Source organism: Suncus etruscus, chromosome 1 (assembly GCF_024139225.1).
Source record: "Suncus etruscus isolate mSunEtr1 chromosome 1, mSunEtr1.pri.cur, whole genome shotgun sequence".
Classification (NCBI taxonomy): Eukaryota; Metazoa; Chordata; class Mammalia; order Eulipotyphla; family Soricidae; genus Suncus; species Suncus etruscus.
The window spans coordinates 31,093,492-31,116,253 of record NC_064848.1 but is presented as its reverse complement, the minus strand read 5'-3'; the positions used below and the strand labels follow the sequence as shown (position 1 = coordinate 31,116,253).

Below are 22,762 nucleotides of genomic sequence, written 5' to 3'. Positions count from 1 at the left end.
GCATATAAATATCTTATGAACACTCATATAAACAAGTATACATGCATACTATATTATGTTTAATGATATTGTGACCTTACCTATGGATGCTATTAAAAATATCTAAGGAGTGTCCTTTCTAAATTAAAAATATAAAATTTAGGATTGTAAGGTGAACAAAATGTTAGGACTTTGGGAATAGGAAGGCTGGTACTTGGCAGTATTAAATGCTCAATTCTGACTGCTCTGATATCACTCCTGATTGGGTTCAGGGAAACATATACTAAGCCTGGTGTTAAGCACAGGTCAGTTGCATGCAAGGCAAACACCTTGATTCCACTTCTATCTCTATGGCTCTAAACTTAACAAGGTTTTTCTATGGGGATGCTCTGTGTCTTCATTTTTGCAGTCAAATCAGAGAGTGGAAAACTATGAACTTGAAATCAGGGAATTGGACTTTGAAACTCCCAGTTCTTTTTCACTTCATCTCAGTCTCTTCAGTTCTCTGAGCCTTATCAATCCACAGTACAATTCCAGACTAAAGCTCCCCTCCTGCCAGGACAGAAGTGTTCAGTTATACATCCTATACCAATTCTAAAATAATGATGTTTTATTTACCATTTTATGCTCTGACATTGGGAGGCACTTGATAAAGTGTCATTACTTATTTAACAATTATTTGTCTTTCTCAGTAGCATGTAAAATAATATTTCTTAAAATGAACAGTGTCCTAATTTCCAAAGCACATGATCTTTTCGTAATATGAATTGATAGAAACAGACATGAAATTAATGGACTATTTTTAGTGTCTCTTGCTCAACCTTCTCTAGTGCCCTCAGTTTTATTCTAACCTCCTCATTTGAAAAGATGGAAAAGCTGAGTCCATAGAGATAGAGATGACTTACTGAGAGCTAGTTACTGGTGTATCTGAGTCTTGCACTTCAGTGTATTTACTTGCAATCAAGATTCCTTTCAATACATAACTACATTTTCTCCTGGAATCGTATATTGATAACAAACTCTTTAGAAATTCTGATGTCAAGGATTAATATCATGTATTATTAGAGACTCAAAATCACATTTTAATATCACTGTTTTTTATTTTTCATTTATTTATTTTTCTGTTTATTTATTGCAGCCTAAAGTTTTCATCTACTACTTCTTTCTCATTTTGAATGAAATAAAAATGATTAATCTTTGTTCCTATACCAATAGTTCTCAAATCTGGGCAAGGAATTAAAATGAGTTGTTTTTCAACAAAGCCATTAATCCTTGACCTTGTTATGATGTGATGTCAGTGAATTCCTATGATTTGTTAAATAAATTAGCACAAATATTAATGTGCAATAGTTATTTATGAAATTTAGTCCTTACTTTTTTTTTTACTACTAACACAGTGTGTTTTACAATGGCGTTGATATTTATGCTTTAGGCATTCAATGTTAATTACATCATATCCAAAAACACCAATGTGACAAACTCTAAAAAAAAAAAGCTGTAAACAGAATGACTTTGGATTCAGTTTTAATCTATATTTCTCCCTCTTAAAATTTCAAACATTAAATTTCTACACCAAAGCTGGTTTTAAATACATAAAAAGTCTTTTTTTAATTATTTTTGAACTGTGGGTTCATTTCATTTATTTTATTGAATATGTCTTTAGTGATTATTTTTTTGCTGATATTCAGTTGTAATCATGATTTAAAGTTGTTTTTTTCTCTGTTCAGAGAAGAAACTGAAACTATCTGTGGATGCAGAGATGTTATCAAAAATATGCCAGAATGTTCTTGTTTTTCCACATTCACTTTCATATATTTTTGACATAAATTATCCATGCCACTAGTAGAAACTTGGAACTTAGTAGAAAATGGCCATAACAAATCATTTGTAATACTAGCAAAGATTCACTTATTTGGATGATTTTTAATTGAGATAGAAAGTTGTATTTTTAAAAATGAATTAGGGTCTGACATTCTCATGGAATTAAATACAAATATCAGTGTCAAGTACATTTATTATGTCTCTCCCTGACAAGATTAATTTCAATCCTGTGTATCATATTTCCTTTAATGTGAAAGCAAACACATTTAGAAAAGGCTAGCAAGAGGGGTCAGAGTAACAGTTTATTGGCAGATAGAGTGTTAGCCTTGCACGCAGTTGAACTGGGAGGCCTGGGTTTTATCTCTGGCTTCCCTGTTGATTATTCCTGAGACTGCCAGGAGTGATCCCTGAGCACAAAACCAAAGTAAGCCCTGAGCATTGTTGAATGTCATCCTCAAACCAAAAAATTAAATGAAATTGTGACATAGAAAATATTGTATAATTGAAATCTTAAAATTAATATTATAAAACTTTCTTCTTGTGACTTCTTTTATCATAAATTGGGGGCAGAGAGATTAACCCCAGAGCAGAAGTATTTTCTTGAGCAAGAAGTTATCATTAACTTATGAGTTGCTCTGATTTAAGACACTTGAGACACAAGTGACTCTTTAATTATGAAGATGGCACCTGATGTTCAATGACATCCAAGAAAATATACCTGCCCTCTGAGACCATGTTCAATCAACAATCTTGGTCTTATTTATTATAATAAAGTCAGCAGTGGATCTAGAAAATTTCTCCATTACCAATTGTTCTGGTTGCTCTTTCTCTTTGAGTAGCAGCTGTTCCTCTCAGAGCATAAAATTCTGACTTTAGCTTTGAATTCCATCTTTAGAATGTCAAGTAGTAAACACACTTGAAAACTTCAACATTTTTTTTTACCAACTCTTAGGTGTGAGATCTGATTTTAAGTTCTGACATTTTCAAGATTACAATAATAAACACCTTTAGCCCTGGTCTTCAGGTTTGCCAAACAACATTATAACAAGACGGTGTATGAAGAATATTTTAGATATGTAAATCTTTTTATATTGCAGCTATCAGCTGTCAAATAATGAAAACACATTTAGAGTTGAAGGCCCTTTTTCCATGCACTTGAAGTACCTTTGATTTTTTTTATCACCTAGTGAAATTTCTTGAAATTGACTTTCACTGACCTATAATACTGTTTGGGTGGTCTGATATTTTTTCAATTTAAACCACATAAATTCAGGCAGCTAAGGATAGTTATAAGCCTTCTACAATTATATTCATGTAAGCAAAAATTTAGAAAGACTTCTGACTATGCAAATAACAAAAAGTGGCAAATAAAAAGTTAATATGCCTTTAACATATATGAATAGATAAAGTAGTAATTTTCTAAGATGGGTTTGACTGTAGGAAATGAATTTCTAAAATAATACCCTTGAGTCCTTTTTTTACTCCAAATGGGATTTTATGTTCAATGATAATATATAAAAATTGGAGACAGCTTTTATAGTGAATCTTTGCTCCATGTTGATATTTTTAATCTGACCTAGAGTTCCATTCAACTGAAAGCATTGATTTGATGTCTTTACTGCAATAGGTGACAGGAACTGGGAGGAGATAAGCAATAGGGAAAAAAGAAGGTAAGGAAAAGGGCAGGGTTAAGAAGAAAAGTCACAGGCTTTTTCTCAATGATGATTACTTAAAGCCCACAGCTTAGACTGTTGGCAGTCAGGTAGCTGTTTCCATGGTAACAGAAATAGCAGAGTTATCAGAATGTGGCAAATTGCAATGGCAAAAGTGAAATACACTATTTTGTTTGTAGAGCCAAAGATTGTATTATGTTGCTGTGTTATGTTGGTTATTTACTAGACAGGTTCTACTGGGATGGGGAATAGACACTGAAAAGTCTGGGTTTACAAAAATTTACCAGATTATAGAGTGATAATATATAGTTCTTGTTTTTATTTTAAATGTATCTATAAAGGAACTAGAGAGATAGTACAGAAGTTAAAGAAATTGTCTTGCACATGCCCACCCTGATTTGATTCCCAGAATGCCATATTTCAGGAGTGATCCCTGAGCACAGAGCCAGGAATGGCCTCTTAGCACTGCTTCTTCTAACTCCTCAACTTCCTGCCAAATAAACTTAATATAAATTGACCAATAGAGCTTAGGAAATAGCTCAATGATCTAAAGCACATCCTTCACATATCCCAGGTTTACCTTCAGGTCTGGCATCTTAAGGTAGTCTAATCACTTCCTGAAGCACAAAACACTTGAGTACCATTCGGTGTGACCCAAAAGCCAGATAAATAAATAATGGAGATAGGAGCCTCAAAGTAAATAATCAATAGGATACAAAGGCTACCTACAGAATGGGAGATGCTATTCACCCAATACCCATCAGATAAGGGCCTAATATCTAAGATATACGAGGTACTGACAGACATGAGAAGCAAAAACATTTAAACCCATCAAAAATGAAGAGAAAAATGAGCAGATACCTTCTCAAAGAAGAAATACAAATGTCCAAAAGGCATATGAAAAAATGCTCCACATCACTAGTCATTATGGACTTGACTCGCAAATCAAAACAACAACGATGTACCATCTCATGTCACAGAGACTGGCACACATCACAAAGAACCGAACAATCAGTATGGCAGGTATGTGGGAAGAAAAGAACTCTAATTCACTGCTGATGAGAATGGTGTCTAGTCCAGCCTTTCTGAAAAACAATACGCAGTTTCCTCAAAAAACTAGAAATTGAGATCCCATATGATCCAGCTATCCTAGTACCTGGGATATACCCTAGGAACACAAAAACACAATACAAAAATGTCTTCTGCTCACCTATATTCATTGAAGTGCTATTTACAATAGCCAGAATCTGGAAATATCTCAGATGTCTGATAAAAGATTAGTAGCTAAATAAACTGTGATGCATATACAGAATGAAATACTATGCAACCATCAGAAAAAAGCAGTCATTAAGTTTTTCTATAAATCAGTCAACATAGACACTATTATACTGAGTGAATTATCAGATGGAGAGAGATAGACACCAAATAGTCTCACTCATCTTTGGGATTGAAGAAAAATAAAAGACAGAATGGTAATAATACTGAGAGGCAATAGAGATGATAGCTGGAAGGACCAGCCCATGATATGAAGCTTACCACAATGAGTGATAAAGAAATAACTACACTAACAACTATCATGACAATGTTAATCAATGAATTAGAATGCCTGCCTCTCGAATACAGGCAAGGAGTGAGGGAGCAGAGATATGGGTGCATTGGTAGTGGGAAGGTTATACTGGTGAAGGAGTGTTCTTGTTTTATAACTGAAACCCAACTACTAACCTATTTGCAATCATGGTGCTTAAATAAAGATATTATTTAAAAAATACAAAACTTTAAAAAGCAAAATGGAATATTTTACCTATCTTTAACATTAATCATGACTTGTTAAAACTAGAAAATTTACATTTCCCTGAATTAAAACATGTCATCAAATTGAAGGAAACCTAGGATCAGAGGATTTTAGAACACTCAAAATCCTTCTGGAGTTTATTCACAATGTTGGATTCATAACTTGGTAGAATATTTTACCTCTGGACTTATTATTGAGTTATTAAACAATATCAGTTGAAATAAGGGCATAGATTATTTGAGATACATAAATGTATTTAGGGTATGTGAGTGTCATTTTGGAAAGTGAGGGTGACAAATCTGACTTAGGTGCCACTTGTCTGTGGCAAAACAAAGTGTTCCATCAGAATTATTGTGTTTTAAATTCTTAGTAACTAGAGATATTATTTTTTCATGTAAATTAATATTGACTGCTAGTTCAGGTATCATTTGTTACATATACACATATATAAAAATTTTATTGCTATGCAAACCATCTATTTTTTTTTGGTTTTTGGGCCATACCCGGCAGTGCTTAGGGGTTACTCCTGGCTGTCTGCTCAGAAATAGCTCCTGGAAGGCACCGGGGACCATATGAGGCATCGGGATTCAAACCAACCACCTTTGGTCCTAGATCGGCTGCTTGCAAGGCAAATGCCGCTGTGCTATCTCTCCGGGCCCAAACCATCTATTTTTTACCAGCTTGAAAATCCTGTGCCTACATACAAGTCAAATTTCTGTTGTAAAATTCTGCAAGAGAATACATAGATTTCAATGATTTGTTCTAATCTATTTTTAATCTAGAGATATGCACTAGATAAAAGTTATAAAATTGAATTATTTTTAATAGAAGGAATGTGGTCTACATTTTGGCATGAAAATGAATTATTGGTATTTGTAAAGAAATATATCTCTGTATATATGTATACATATGCTTTTATGTGTTTAGACATATATATTAGCTTAAAACATAATCTTTAGGGGCCAGAGCCATAGTGCAGTGGTAGAGCGTGGTGTTTGCCTTGCATGCGGCTGACCCAGGATAGATCTCGGTTTGATCCCCGGTGTCCCATATGGTCCCCCCAAGCCAGAAGCGATTTCTAAGCGCACATCCAGGAGTAAGCCCTGAGCGTCACCGGGTGTGGCCAAAACAAACAAACAAACAAACAACAACAACAAAACATATAATCTTTTTTTTTACAGTACATGAAGATGATGGGCGTCAACTCCTGCAGTCACTTTTTTGCCTGGCTAATAGAGAGTGTTGGATTTTTGCTGGTTACCATCATCATCCTCATCATTATCCTCAAGTTTGGCAATATTCTTCCCAAAACAAATGGATTCATCTTGTTCTTGTATTTCTCTGACTACAGCTTTTCAGTCATTGCCATGAGCTACCTCATCAGTGTTTTCTTCAGCAGCACCAACATAGCAGCTCTAATTGGCAGCCTCATCTACATCATTGCATTTTTCCCTTTTATTGTCTTGGTTACAGTTGAAAATGAGTTGAGTCATGTCATAAAAGTATTCATGGTGAGTCAATTGTTATAGTTGGGTGGTGAGGGTATGAGCAAATAGGTCCCTTTCTTGCACTTAAACTCTTACTGAAAGTACACTTACCAAATTTAAATTTAGTGACAACTGCAGAAGTTCAACTAAACTCCTGATAGTGCTCCTTGCATTATCGAGTTTCACAGAAGAAGGAGACCATAAAAAGGAAATGTTTTTCCCACGGTTTCTAGAACCAGAGTTTATAAAGCTATTAAGAAATAGTTTCTGAATAAGAATAGTTGAAATAGAATATATCATATTGTAAGGATCATCAAGAAATCTAGCTTTTGTCAAATCCAATTCCCTAAATGTCTTAAAGCCTCTATTACTGGAATTACTCTCATATATTAAGAATTCTTATAGTCTTTGTGACATATGCTGTAGCTTATAGGTATAATGACAAATGTACTGACAACATATAATCAAATTTAAATTCCTTTTTCCTTTCCACTCAAAAAACACTAAATTAACTTAAGGATTTAAATAAAGACAGTAAGTTTAATGACTGAAATTTGGAAAGCAGAAGAAAATCTTCTTACATATGGTCATATTAAAGCTTTTCTATTTATGAAAAAGAAATTGATAAAGTTCATCAATCATTAAATTTCATTACTTAATACATATATAGTTGAATTTTTTAATATTTATTTTCATTCATAGTACCTGTTTCTGAAATGAATTTATGAAATAAATGCCTCTTCTAACCCTTAACATTTTATTTTGTTTTGGTTTATTGAGGAATTGCTAATATTTGATCTATATTTAAATTTTGGATATTTTTTCCAAGTTACAATTTTCTTGGCCTTTTTTTTTCATTATTCTCTCTCTCCATCTTTCAGATTTGCAATGTTCTTGTTCAGAGACTTCTTTAATTTAATTTAAATGGTTTTACTTTAACTGAACAATTGTTAATATTTGATTTATATTTGAATTTTAGATATTTTTTCCAAGTTACAATTTTCTTGGCTTTTTTTTATTATTCCCTCTCATCCCTTCTTTCAAAGTTGCAACGTCTTTGTTCAGATATTCTTTAACTTAAATTGCTCCGAGAGTTAGTGTCAATTTTATATATCTAAGTTTCCAAAGTTATAAGAATGTAATTACACCTCTGTGATGTGTAGGAAATCCTTAAGAACTCCCTCTGCTTCTATTTCCTTCATAGAGTTTCCTGTCCCCTGCAGCCTTCAGCTATGCAAGTCAATACATTGCACGCTATGAGGAGCAAGGCATTGGTATGTTTCTTTCCTTTAACAATGGTTTTTTTTTCCTGGCTATAGTATGTTTCATAGAATAAATACATATGTTCACTTTTTAGGTCTTCAATGGGAAAATATGTATAGTTCCCCAGTGCAGGATGATACTACCTCATTTGGTTGGCTATGCTGTTTTATTCTGGCAGACTCTTTCATTTATTTCCTTATTGCTTGGTATGTTAGGAATGTTTTCCCAGGTAAGAACTTTCTTTTTACAGATATTTGTTTTATACTGTTGCTTTCTTTCCAAATTATCAAATATATATCTTCTACCATTCACTTTGTCATCTTTAAAATTTGTGTGTGTGTGTTTTCCAGGCTGTGATAATTCACCATTGACTTTTTTTCAATGGAAGGAGTAAATTATTAAATATGAATCCAATCTTTGCAAGTGAGAGTATGAGATATTGTAAGGCAAAACCAAGTCTCCTAAGTCTGAGAATTTTCTAAATTCAAAGAGGAAGAAAATTACTTAGATTCCCCTTTCTAAGTGGTTATCTCTTCTAACACCAATTTTCTAACACAAGTTTTTCTGTCCTGGTCTATTGATATTTAAATACTTTTCTGATATTATAAATAAATAAGAGTACTCTATATATGTAACATTTCCATGAAAGAAAAATAGTAAGGACATGAAGCAAATTAGAGATTGTCTGGGATTTGGTGTGGAAGCATGGAAGATAAATATGAGGAAATGTTATGATGTTATAAAATATTCTAATAATTTATTGTGGCGATTTTTAATTTTAAACCATCTAACTATATACTTATAACAAGTAAATTTTGTAGTTTACAGTTTCTTGTTAACATTGTTTGAAAAGGAAAGAATGAAAGAATGGCTCTTTTTTGATTTACTTTGAACATTGAGACTACTTTATTCTGCATAGCATCCCCTAACTAAACAGACTTCCTGAACAATATACAACATTCAGTTGTTTCAGTCTGGGCTTCATATTAATAATCTACTAATAATTGTTCTTCCTGATACATTTTATTACAGGAACATATGGTATGGCAGCACCCTGGTACTTTCCAGTCCTTCCTTCCTATTGGAAGGAGCTACTGGGATGTGCAGAGGTGAAGCATGAGAAAAACAATGGCCTTATGTTTACAAATATCATGATGCAGAACACCAACCCATCTGCCAGGAAGACAAGTAGGTCAATTACATGTGCTATTGTGAGAGAAATGATATAAAATTTACATGACTAGTAATTTTAATTATGTTTTCTAGATGACAGAATTATCCTTTTAGTCATGGATGACTATGTCTACACATATGTGTTTGGACTCTTATGGAGATTAAATTGTGGCTTTTTTCTGGGCTCATTAGCTCAGTTTGTTAGCATATGGTACTAATTAGGCCAAGATTGCAGATCCCTTTGTGGTCCAGTCAGACTCACATAGAGAAAAATTTTATTCCTTGGCTATATTCTGCACCCCTAACTCCAGCCATCTGCCACTAGTCAGAGGAGTAACCAAGTAATAAGTATAGGTAATTAGCATGGCCCATAACCAATCCTGCAAAGATGAATTCAAGTTCATATCTTACTGATGTTGGATGAGGTCTGTCACCTTATGAAGTAATAATGATACTTTTGTAATTCCAGAAACAGGATTTTACAAACCACAGGTGTGAACAAGTCTTGTCACTATAATATTGCATTTATAGATACCCCAAAGTTGCCATCATTCTGTTCAATTGCAGAACAATATCTTAGACTGATCTTTAAATATATAACATTTTCTTAATAAAAAAGTACATACTTATAATCTTATTATGGAATAACTTTTTTCATAAGCATGTTATAAACCTTAGAAACTGTGGATTCCCTTGGGGCCAGAGAGATGGCATAGCGGTAGGGCTTTTGCCTTACAGGCAACTGACCCAGAATGGACCTGGGTTTGACTTCTGGGATCCCATATGGTCCCCCAAGTCTGCCAGGAGCTATTTCTGAGTGCAGAGTCAGGAGTAACCCCTGAGTGCCACCAGGTGTGGCCCCAAAACCAAAATACATACATGCATACATACATACATGCCTACATAGATAAAATAAAAAGAAACTGGATTCCCACTTAAATTTACCTTTTTAAGGGGGTATAGTGGTGCTTCAGAGGCCCAGGTGTTCCACCATAATTCTCATCCAATTGAGCTAGCAGGTCAAATGTGCATGCCCAAAGATGCCATGCTGCGTGGGTTCAGCGGCATCAGAATACTTGAGCCATCCCAACAGTGCTAGAGACCACCATGGGTGAAATCTGATGGTACTTGGATACATTCACCTCTATGTACTCTGTGATGTTTGTAGAACTATGTGTGCTGGGACTGAAACTTAGGTAGAGTTTATGCTAAGTATATACACTAATTATTATATTTCTATCATCTCCCTCTAATCTGTTATATTTTTTAAATATTTTATTGAAGCCATTGTGATTTCCAAAGTCTTTCATAGTTGGGTTTCAGACATACAATGAATCAGGTCCAATCCCACCACCAGTGTCCACCTCCCTCTACCAATGTTCTCAGAGTGCATCCCAAACCAGACCCCTGCCCCACAGCCTGTCAGTATAACAGGTAGTATAATGGGTTTATTTTAAGTTTTTATTGTTAAAGTTTGGATCTCTTGATTCCATTGTCATACTTGGCTTGAATATTTAGTTCTGTCCTTTTTATACACTACCAATGTGCCTGATACAAAGTGGCCACTGGCTCCTAGCCTTTCATATTTGTGTTTCTCCTTTTCCACTCAAAATCTTTCCTTTTCCTCATTCTACTATGGGACAAGGGTTGTTCTTTAGACAACTAAGAAGGTCTGAAGATTATGATATATTATGTGATCCATAATTTTTTAATTTAGACAGTTTAAAAGTCTTCTATCTCCATATTTCTCTCTTCCACTACTCTTCCCTTCTTCCCCTTCCTTAACCTCCCTTCTTCTATTCTTTATTTTATTATTCCCTTTTTCTGAAATATTAAGCATCAAAACTCAAGTTATCCACAAACAAGGAATGTTTTACCACTGAATTATATTCCCAGCCAATTAATTTTTTAATTAAAAATGTATTAAATTTGGGGCCGGGCGGTGGCGCTAGAGGTAAGGTGCCTGCCTTGCCTGCGGACCGCGGTTCGATCCCCCGGCGTCCCATATGGTCCCCCAAGCCAGGGGCGACTTCTGTGCGCATAGCCAGGAGTAACCCCTGAGCGTCACTGGGTGTGGCCCAAAAACCAAAAACCAAAAAAAAAAAATTTATTAAATTTAAGAAGAAACTATTCACCCAATACATATCAGATAAGAAACCAATATTGAACATATACAAGGTACTGACAGAACTTAACAAAAAAAAGAACATATAACCCCATCAAAAAATTGGGAGAAGAAATGAACAGGCACTTTCTTAAAGAAGAAATACAATGGTCAAAAGACACATGAAGAAATGCTCCACATCACTAATCATCAGTGAGATGCAAATCAAAACAACAATGAGGTACCATCTCATGTTACAGACACTGGCACAAATCACAAAGAACAAGAAAAATCAGTTCTGACAGGGATGTGGAGATAAAGAAAATCTTATTAACTGCTGGTGGGACTGCCTTCTAGTCAACCTTTATGGGAGAAAATATGGATATTCCTCAAAAAACTGGACATTGAGCTCCCATATGATCCAGCTATACCACTCCTAGGGATATACCTTAGGAACACAAAATACAATTCAAAAATGCCTTTCTTACATCTATATTCATTGTTGCTCTATTTACAATAGCGAGACTCTGGAAACAACCAAAATGCCCTTCAACAGATGAATGGCTAAAGAAACTGTGGTACATGTACACAATGGAATATTATGCAACCATCAGGAGAGATAAAGTCATGAAATTTTTCTTTACATGAATGTACATGAAATCTATTATGCTGAGTGAAATAAGTCAGAGGGAGCGAGTAGACAAAGAGTAGTCTCACTCATCTATGCATTTTAAGAAAACTTAAAGACATAATTGTAATAATCCCCAGAGACGATATAGATGAAGGCTGGCTCACAATATGAAGCTTACCACAAAGAGTGGTGCATGCAGTTTGGGAAATAACTACGCTAACAACTCTCATGACAATCTTAATGAGTGAGATATGTAGAATGCCTACCTTGAATACTGGCAGGGGTGGAGAAGGAGGTGTGAGCAATGGTGGTGGGAATGTTGCACTGGTAAAGGGGGGTGTTCTTTTTATGACTGAAACCCAACTACAATCATGCTTGTAATCATGGTGCTTAAATAAAATATTGTATTAAAATTTGTTAAATTTAATTATTATAGTCTAGGTAACTTGGTTATAATTGTGTTAACATTCATGTTTTTGATGTAACTGTGTTCTCACACTTCACCAGCCCAAAAGTGTTTCTCTACCATTATCTCTTTTTATTTTTGGTTCACATCTTCATTCTTGTTCAGCTTCTATTTCTAGTTAAGGTAAAATATAACTCTGTATTTTCTTTCTTTGTGAGCTTACAAGACTTCTCTTGATTTCCCTCTAGGTCCTGAAAACATGTTTCCCTCAAACATTGAACCTGAACCTAAAGACCTTACAGTTGGAGTTGCCCTACATGGAGTTACAAAGACATATGGATCAAAAGTTGCTGTTGATAACCTCAATTTGAACTTCTATGAAGGGCATATTACTTCATTGCTGGGTCCCAATGGGGCTGGAAAAACTACTACAATGTATGCTATTTATAAAGCATGTTTTTATAGAAACACATCACTTAATACTTACTTGCCTGTTTTGTGTAATAATAATATGATAGATGTAATAAGGTCAAATTGAAAGCCTTAACATGCAGTACAAATCAGTGATAACCAGACTGTGATTTCAAAGACCAGATAAGATCCTCTAGTTAGAAGAAACTACACTACCCTGTACTTCTTATAAATTTTAATTCAAATATTAGATCATTATGCAGTATAGGTTATAAATTTTTTCAATGTATTTTATAGCTTCCAGTTTGATATCAAATTCTTTGATCCACATTGAATTGACCTTGTGTAAAGTATGAATAGGGATACATCTATAATCTTTTATATGTGACTTTCCACGTTTAACAGCTCCATTTGTTGAACAGGCTATCTTTACTCCATTTCATGTTCTCAACTCCTCTGTTGAAAATTAATTGATCATTTATGTAGGTATTTGTTCTTGGTTATTCTATCCTGATCCATTGGTCAGAGACCCTTATTCCAGTACCATGTCGTTTTGATCATTGTAGCTTTATCATATAGTTTCAAGTTAGGTAAGAGATACCTCTAAGTTTCTTATTTTCTTAGAATGGCATTAGCTATTTTGGGTTTCTTGTGTTTCCATACAAACATTATTACTGACTGCTTTTAAGTCCTTAAAGACTGTTTGCTGAATTTCGATGGGGGTTGCTTTGAATCTATATGACAATTTAAGTAGGGTCTTTTTGTCAATAATTATTCTTGCAATCAATGGACCAATATGTTTTAAATAGAAGCACTTTCTATTAAATAAAGATTTTGGCATTTTCTTATATAATAGAAAGTTCTGGCAAACTTTGGCCCAGAGTCTTAGCATGGTCAGAGAAATAATTGGATTTTATTATTGATGATTCTTTTGAGAAAGTACAACTAAATACTGGCTATTTTTTGTCTCACCAATATGTATTGACATATAGCTAAGTTTATTCCATTTACTTACACTTATCTTATATTCATTATTTAAATTTGATTTTGCATCCTGAAATAAACATACTCATCCCCCTGCTCCATCACAGGGAATTCTTGCCTTGACTCAGGAAGAAACAAAAACATCACCCATGATAAAATATAGATTATAAAATTTAGGAGATGATACATGTGCTATTATTTTGTATTATTTAATTAATTACCATTATACAAGTCTGTCTGGGAAATTACTTTATGTATCTTTAAAGAGACATTACTTTGGTTTTGTGTGTGTGTGATTTACTTGTAGCATTTTACATTTCTTAGCTGAAGTTTCTAAGATGTGATTAGATGGCAACAACCCTTATTAAAGAAAAGGTGTCAGCTAGCTATCCTATTTAGTGTTATCATGAGTAAGATCAGTGATTGTCAAATTAGATTAAAATTAAATATATTTTGTAAATAAAATAAGACAAAGGAAAGTCATGAAATGAGTAAATTAATGTGTAGATGTTTAAATTCAGAATCAACTTTCTATATGGATTTATCAGTAAATGTTTCTAACAGGCAGTGAAAAGATTTAGAAAAGCTTTTGAAAGATGGAAAAAAACATTAATTTTACTGAATATGTGAAGTATGTTATTTTTATTTCAATATCTTATTTTGGGAATAATTGCATTTTGTATTGATTCCCTATTTAATCCATAAGTATTCAGTTATATTTTGTTCTATATAAGCACTACTTGCTGAGTAATACATCCATATTCTGACTTCATGGAACTTACTTTGTAGTGGAAGACAGAGAGCATAAGCAACTATGCAACTATGCATATGTTTACTATGCAGCAGAAAAATGGGGAAGAATTATTTATATGAGAATCCCTTATCACACAGACAGTCTGGAGGTAATCGAAGATCATGTAGGAAGTAATAAAGGAAATTGTAAATTGTTGTAAAACAGTTAAGATTTCAGGTTTTTGCAATTAGTAGATGGATTCATCCTAAAGTTAAAGAGATAAACAGTGAAGACACAGATTTGAGGACAAAGATAATACAAAGGTTGGGTTTGTTTATGTTGATTTGTTGAAGTTATTTTGTGTGCACGCACATGTTTGTGCATATGTTTGCATTGCTGTTGGAGATTTACTGCTGATCTACATGCCAGAACCATAGGTTCAATTTTAAACATGTTGAGTTTAAGGCCTTTGAAGGACTTCTCATAGGAAGTGGCATTGTGTGTTGGATGAATGAAAGAAGTATAGAATTGTGTGATAAGGATTTTCCAGAAAACAGATATTTAAGACTCAATGATTTAGAACTATTATCTGATGCTGGAGAAGGACATTAGTTTTCTCAAAGAGAGAGTATACTTGCCATTAAAATTAGTTATATCTGTCTATTACCCGCCAAGACAAACATCATTAGGGAGTACATTATGTTTATATATCACACTTATTAACAGCTTAAACTAGTTTATCTCTTATTAATTCCCTTTTAAAACTATTTCTTTATTATTTTATTAAAACCATTGTTTTGATTTCCAAAGCCCTTCTTAATTGGATTTCAGACATACAATGAATCAAGGCCAATCCCACCACCAGTGTCCACCTTTCTCCACCAATGTTCCCCAAGTGCATCCCCTATCACCTCCCCCTGCTCCCAAGCCTGTAATTATAACAGGCTCATTTTAAGTTTTGATTATTAAAGTTTGGGTCTCTTAATTCCATTGTTGTTGTCTTTGGTTTGGCTTAATCTTGCTTGAGGGGGTTCTCTATAGCATTTCCCCTTAACAACTGAAGTATCTGTAGTCTGAAAATCAGGCTTGAATCATTCCTAAATTGTTATTTCTTTATTCCTAGTTCCATGCTTACTGGGCTATTTGAGGCTTCAGTAGGTACCATCTTTGTTTATGGAAAAGATATCAAAACAGACCTAAACACTGTGAGGAAAAGCATGGGGGTCTGCATGCAGCATGACGTCTTGTTCAGTTATCTTACAACCAAGGAGCACCTTCTCTTGTACGGCTCCATCAAAGTTCCTCACTGGACCAGAAAGCAGCTACATGAGGAAGTGAAAAGGTCAGTTACAACAGGAATGTGCTGTTTTACATGTGTTACAATATGTGCTGGTAACTATGCTCAAGAAATCAATCATGGGGGCTGGAGAGATAGCTTGGAGGTAAGGCGTTTGGCTTGCATGAGGAGGGACGGTGGTTCAAATATCGGCATCCCATATTGTCCCCTGAGCCTACCAGGAGCGATTTCTGAGTGCGTAGAGCCAGGAGTAACCTTCTGGGCATGGCAAGTGTAACCCAAACACCAAAAAAGAAAAAAAATCAATCATGGAGGCTGAGCATAGTACAGTGGGTAGAAAGCTTGCTTGGCTCATGACTGGTCTGGATTGCATCCCAAATAGTCTCTTGAGCCCTTCAGGAGTGTTTCCTGTGTGCAGAGCCAGGAATAATCTCTGTACATCACTGGATATGGTCTCAAAAACAAAACAAAAGGGGCTAGAGCGATAGTACATCATCAGATAGGGTGCTTGCCTTGCACGCCTTGGAACCGCGGTCAAGCCCCAGCATCTCATGTGGTACCCCAAGCCCACCTGGAGTGAGCTCTAAGTGCAAAGCCAAAAGTAAGCCTTGAGCACAGAAGGACACATCACCTCCCCACAAAAAATAACCACAACAAACAAATTAAAACATATTAATGCCAATAGGAAACATTTTCCAATAGAGGTTACTTCTTTTATCTTTTTTTTTTTTTTGGCGGGTGGGTGGGTGGATCACACCCAGTGACTCTCAGGGGTTACTCCTGGTTATGTGCTCAGAAATTGCTCTTGGATCTGGGGTTCATGTGGAACATGGGGATTGAACCATGGTCCATTCTGCTAGGTCAGCAGCATGCAAGGTAAAAGTGCTATAGCTCAGGCCCCGAAGTTACTTCTATTGATGCTTGGAGTCATAAAATAGAGCCAGGTCAAGCATTGCCAGGGATCAAACTCAGAGCCAATATCTTCTAGACATATCTCCTCTCCTTGTGCTTCCAGAAAATAAATGTTTTAATTTTCACTGAGTTGGCTTGTGTACATTTAATATCATCACTGGCCAGTTTCATGCTACAATAGTTTGATTCTCTTCATCTCTCATTCGGTATTACGGAAAGCTCCTGTTTCTAATCTGCTGGCCAGCCAACTTTTATTCATGTTTAAACACTCTGTACTTCAAAGAGTAGCTGGTGTGACCTTCTTAACCACAGATCACTTCTGAATTCAGAACCCTCTAATGGCTTCACATCATACTCACTGTGAAACTAAGTCAAGTCCTAATCGAGGTCTATAAAACCTTGTGTGATTGACTTTCCCATTTCTTTTCTGGCGACGTTTCTTCTACTCTAGTCTTCTTTCTCTCTGCTCTGACTCTAGCTAGCCCTAGGGACATCCTTGATAATTCTAGACCTGGCAATCTGAGGGCTTCTCACCTTTCAGTCCTCAAACTTTTTAAACAGGGGGCCAGTTCACTGTCCCTCAGACCATTGGAGGGTCTGACTATAGTAAAAACAAAACTTATGGACGAATTCTTATGCACACTGCATATATCTTATTTTGCAATAAAGAAACAAAACAAATACAAATACAGTATGTGGCCCGCGGGCCATAGTTTGAGGACCACTGATTAGAGCATCTTTTCTCCTGGCTTTCTGCCCCCTTCTCCAGGGGGAGCACTGTGTATATTTAAAGTAGAATTCTAAATAGCAGGTCTCAGGTTCTGCTTATTTCATATGTCCTGATTTGCTTGATTCGTGATGAACTTACCACTATATTATAAACCTACCTGACAATATATTTTTCAGCAGAATTTCTCTCTTATCTTTCCTGAACACACACATACATATTAGGAGCTGTTTGATCATTGTCTGATCACTGTTTTTTATGTAGCACCTTTAGCAGTCTGATAAAAAAGATATTAATGAAGAAAGAGAAAGTATAAATATGTCATATGCTTTAATATCCATATACTTCATTATGATCATTTATTTTGTACTTCCAATTAAATGATAAATGACAAAAACCAAAATTATGAATCCTTAGGGCAGTTCCCCCTGTTATTTAATAGTCTATCTGTAAAAAAAATTAACCACCAAACACTATTTTTGAAGGACATTGAAAGACACCGGACTATATAGCCATCGTCATAAGAGAGTTGGAACATTATCTGGAGGAATGAAGAGAAAGTTGTCTATATCCATAGCCCTCATCGGAGGATCGAGAGTGGTTATTTTGGATGAGCCCTCCACTGGTGTTGACCCCTGTTCTCGCCGAAGTATATGGGATGTTATATCCAAGAACAAAACTGGTATGAAGACTTCCTTATATCTTCTCTATTCAACAGTCATCAGTTTGCCCTCAAGAAGGCACACACACAAGCTGGATCTCTAAAAGTCTCAGCTGGGCTCTTCCTTTCCCACCTCCTCTCTTCTCTCAGCTCAATTTCTGGGTCAATAAGTTAACATCTCTGTAGTGCTCACTGTGAGTTGAGCATTTAACTACACTGCTTGAGAGCATGTGAATAGAATAGCAACTAATAGGTGTTCCGAATTCTGCCTAGAGGAGGTTAGAATCTAATTAAAGCCACCAAATATACACAAATGAAAATAAACTGAAAACAGACTAAGTAAGTGTTAACAGGATGTGAAGTAAAGGAGCAATCAGAGTGGAGTGGATTAATCAGAGGAGAATATTCAAAAAATCTTTAAAATTGCTGCCTTTTTTTTTAGAGATGAGGAGAGATAGATGGTGGATGGGAGGGAGAGAGAAAAAAGTGAATGTGGGTGAATGTGTGTGTATATGTATGTAACAGTTTGTGTGTGTGTGTTTGTGGGGGTGGTGAGAGAGAGAGAAAGAGAGAATAAATTTCTGTATACAAAACAACAATTGGGAGGGATTGCCAGTGTCCTTGTTGTGAATGATGGACATTTAGCCATTTAACCTTAAAGCATAATAAATGTTATCTGCTGCCAATTTGTAAGAAAAACACCCTGGAATTCTAGGGAATTCTCTTTTGAATTTTTCTCAAATTATTTTAGAAACTCTTCTGTTCAGATTTTTAGTTAGTTTATGAAATTTGACTCTCCTCATAAATCTCAGGCTTTTCTAAGGCTAGTTCCATATATCTTAGGAGCTGTCTTCTCATTTTTCATGTTTTTGTGGTTGTGTCTCTATTTTCAAGCCAGAACAATCATTCTGTCAACGCACCACCTGGACGAGGCTGAAGTTCTGAGTGACCGCATAGCCTTCCTAGAACAGGGTGGGCTGCGCTGCTGTGGCTCACCATTCTACCTCAAGGAAGTATTTGGAGATGGGTACCATCTCATTCTCACCAAGAAAAAGGTTTGTAGGCAGAAAATTTATGTCATAAAGGGATGATAAATGGACTTTTTAAAAGCGACTTCTGAAGCATCACTTCAGTTTCTTCACTTCTAGCATTCATTATTGCATGATTATATCCCTGTTTCTCAAACTCGAATGAACATTTAAATACCTAGAGATCTTATTAAGGCTCAGAAGTTTGGCCCCACTCCTAAGAATTTCTGGTCAGTAGATGTGGAGTTGGGTGGAGGTATGGTCTTGAATTTATTAAAGTTCTAGCAAGGTTCCAGGTGATATTGACAATACAGATCTGGGTGTTGCATGTTGAGAAACTAACTTGGAAATGTGCTCTATCTTAAGTCACCAGTGTAAAGCCAGCCTTTAATATATTTTAATATTTTAATGTGTAAAGCTAATGGAGATAACAAATCAGTGGTGCCGTTTCATTGCTTTTCTTTGAAAAGCATAAATGCTAACTAAGAAGCCATATTCCATATTCCACCAAAAATAGCTGATGACTTACCAATTCTGTGCAAGATAGCAATATATATATGTATATATATGCTACTAGCTAGACTTAGCCTATTATTATTTTGTATTTGATCATCTTGATATGGATTCCAAAATCTACCAAGTTTGTCTGTAATTGTGATTTTCATTAATACACTCACAAATTTATATTTGTTTTTCATGTATCCAAAAGTGTTCTACACATTAGGAATGCAGCAGTGAACTGATGATATTTGAAAAACTATTTGTAGAATCAAAAAGTTAGTATACAGGGATAAGATGCTTTCCTTGCAAGCAGCTGAGCCTAGTTCCATACTGTTCCATACTGTTCATTGTTTCCTGAACTCTTCCACCCATGATTCCTGATCACAAAGCCAGAAGTAACCCCTGAACTCATCAGTATGTGATTCAAAGCCTTCCCCTTTAAGTCTACTCCCTAGAATTGACATAGGGACAAAATGTATGTGTTTTTGTGTGTGTAGGTGTGTGTGTCCTGGGCACTTTGGTGTTATAGGGTATAAAAAATTTATGCATCTATACCATAAACATAACACTATATATGAGCTAGTTATAGTTACTTAACAGGTAATCAAAAATACATTAGAAATTAATTAAAAATCTATTCTGATTGAGTCATATTTGAGTAGATTGTGGGTAATTTCAATGATAAAATTAATAAGTAAAATTTAGTAAAGTGGTACATGATAAATGCTATTGATATAAATAAAGCAGAAGCCAGGGTAGACAATGCCTAATGTGGTGAAAGAAGTATGATAGAGGTCTCTGACTTTATTAAAAAAACAGGAAAGATTAAACCAGTCACTGTCTGAGGGCAGATGAGCAGCTGCAAAAGCCCAAAGAAAAGGGCAGGGATGCTGACGTCTAAGCCCTGGAACACAAGAGACCATTGTTCATAGAGTAGAGCAAAGGTGATGGAGAAAGATAGGTATACAATGATGTTGTACATGGGACAGAACAAAAAACTGAATGCAGCTAGAAGACAACTGGGACAGAGACAAATAGCTCTTTAATGAGTCCTTTGTGGTCTGACTCAGTCAGCAGTATTCAGAAAACACTTCAAATTCTTTGTTGGACAGTCTATAGAAGAGGAAGAGTATGCTTAATCTCTGTTTTTGTCTCTAGAGTCCAAATCTCAATGCAAGTACAGTATGTGACACCATGGCTGTGACAGCAATGATCCGATCACATCTCCCGGAAGCCTACCTCAAGGAGGACATTGGGGGAGAACTTGTTTATGTGCTTCCTCCATTCAGCACCAAAGTCTCAGCGGCCTATCTGTCCCTCCTAAGGGCACTGGATATAGGCATGGGTGATCTCAATATTGGCTGCTATGGCATTTCAGACACTACAGTGGAAGAAGTATGTCTACTTTTCCATTAAAGTTGTTTTGACCTGTTGTTATCTTAGAATAAAGAGTTTATTTTTCAAAACTAGAAGTAAAGAAAAGAAGGAAGAAAGGAAGGAAGGGAAGGCGAAAGAGAGGAAAGGCTGGATGAAGAGAGGGTGGGAGGAAGGGAAAGAAGGAGGGACAGAACACGGAAGGAAAGATGGGAGAAAGTAAGAAAAGAAGGAAAGAAATATGGGAGGAGGAAGGAAAAAATAGGAACAAAGGAAAGAAAGAAGAAAGGAAGGAATGGAGGAAGAAAGGGATGGAGGGAGGGAGAGAAGAAGGGAGGGAGGAAGGGAAGAACTGGAGAGATAGTATAGCAGGCCATGCAGTGGAATGCAGCCAACCCAAGTTAAATTCCTGAGCCATGCCAGGAGTGATCCTTAAGCTCAGAGCCAGGAGTAAGACCTAAACACAGTTGGATGTGGCCCCCAATCAAAAATTAAATAAAGAGATTTTTTTAATTTGCTTGTTTTGGGGGCCACATCAGGCGGTGCTCAGGGGTTACTTCTGGTTCTGCTTGGAGAAATCTCTCCTGGAAGGCTCTTTGGAATAATCCTGGAAGATTATTTGAGATACTAGAGATTTAACCTGGGTCTACCATGTGCATGGCAAATGCTCTACCTGCTGTGCTATAACTCTGGCCCCAAAGAACATATTTTAATAAAGTCAGGACATCTTAAATTATCTCAGTCTTCTAAATCGGGTTTTTGGAGCAAACATATTGTTCCAATTAGAAAACATATGTTTTACATACAAAGATGTTTACTTAAAGACAATCTCAAAAGTCATTCTCTGAGCTAGTTAAACAATGTATTGTGCTGAGCTTATGCTTTGTGTGCAAGAGACCCAGGTTCACTCCATAATACCTCAAGAGTCTTTGAGCACTACCAGGAGAGACCCTTGGGTACAGAGCCTATAAAATTACCTGAGTCCTGAGTACCACCAGGCATGACCCAAAGACTGAAAATAAATATAAAAAATAAAGATTATATCAGTTAATATAATGAAAATATAAAAATCAAAACTTATTTCAGAAATTGAGGAGACAAAGAAATAATACAATTCAAGTGGTTGGTTGTTTTGCATGAGCCTTGTTCAGTCTTCAGCACTATTTCCTATGTACTGACAGTAGTGACAGTACGGACAGTAGTGACATCTGAGCAAAAAGTTGGCAGCTTCCCTGAGCACCTCCACAGGGGACCCAAAGGCTCAAAGAGAGAGAAGAGTATAAAAAGACATGCTCCTTATATTAACAACATGTTCTGATCTTTATCTACAGGTTTTTCTGAACTTAACTAAAGACTCACAAAAAAATAGCAATATGAGTCTTGAGCACTTAACACAGAGGAAAATTGGGAATACCAGTACTAATGGCATGGCAACCCCTGATGATTTATCCGTGAGCAGCAGTAACTTCACAGACAGAGATGGTATATATATATATAAATTATTTGAATTAATTATAATATGTAACATAAATAAAATTAGAGTTCATCATTTTATATTTAACTTTAAATTTTATATCTAAATGAGTAAAGACAGACATCAGACTTTGTTCTTGGTATATAAAATATTTATTAGAACTAACCAGATTCTCACTTTGAAAATATGTTTGAAGAATGTAAAAATACAGCCTGCATTGGAGGCACTTGAGTCATCCATCATACAGTAGAAGTCATCTTTAAGATAGGACTTTCAGATTTATGTTCAACAAGTAAAACTCCTGCTTGAAATTGGTGCTGTTCAACAATGA

General features: G+C 35.5%; 1 protein-coding gene across 1 annotated transcript in view; it reads left to right on the top strand.

Annotated features, from left to right (window-relative positions):
• Window positions 1-22,762, top strand: part of ABCA12 (ATP binding cassette subfamily A member 12) — a 216,814-nt gene that overhangs the window by 142,049 nt on the left and 52,003 nt on the right. Inside the window, 10 exon segments of the mRNA XM_049768435.1 lie at window positions 6,447-6,776; window positions 7,957-8,026; window positions 8,110-8,244; window positions 9,048-9,203; window positions 12,578-12,764; window positions 15,581-15,799; window positions 17,879-18,075; window positions 18,949-19,109; window positions 20,742-20,978; window positions 22,289-22,439. Of these exon segments, the coding sequence (XP_049624392.1) occupies window positions 6,447-6,776; window positions 7,957-8,026; window positions 8,110-8,244; window positions 9,048-9,203; window positions 12,578-12,764; window positions 15,581-15,799; window positions 17,879-18,075; window positions 18,949-19,109; window positions 20,742-20,978; window positions 22,289-22,439 (1,843 nt within the window).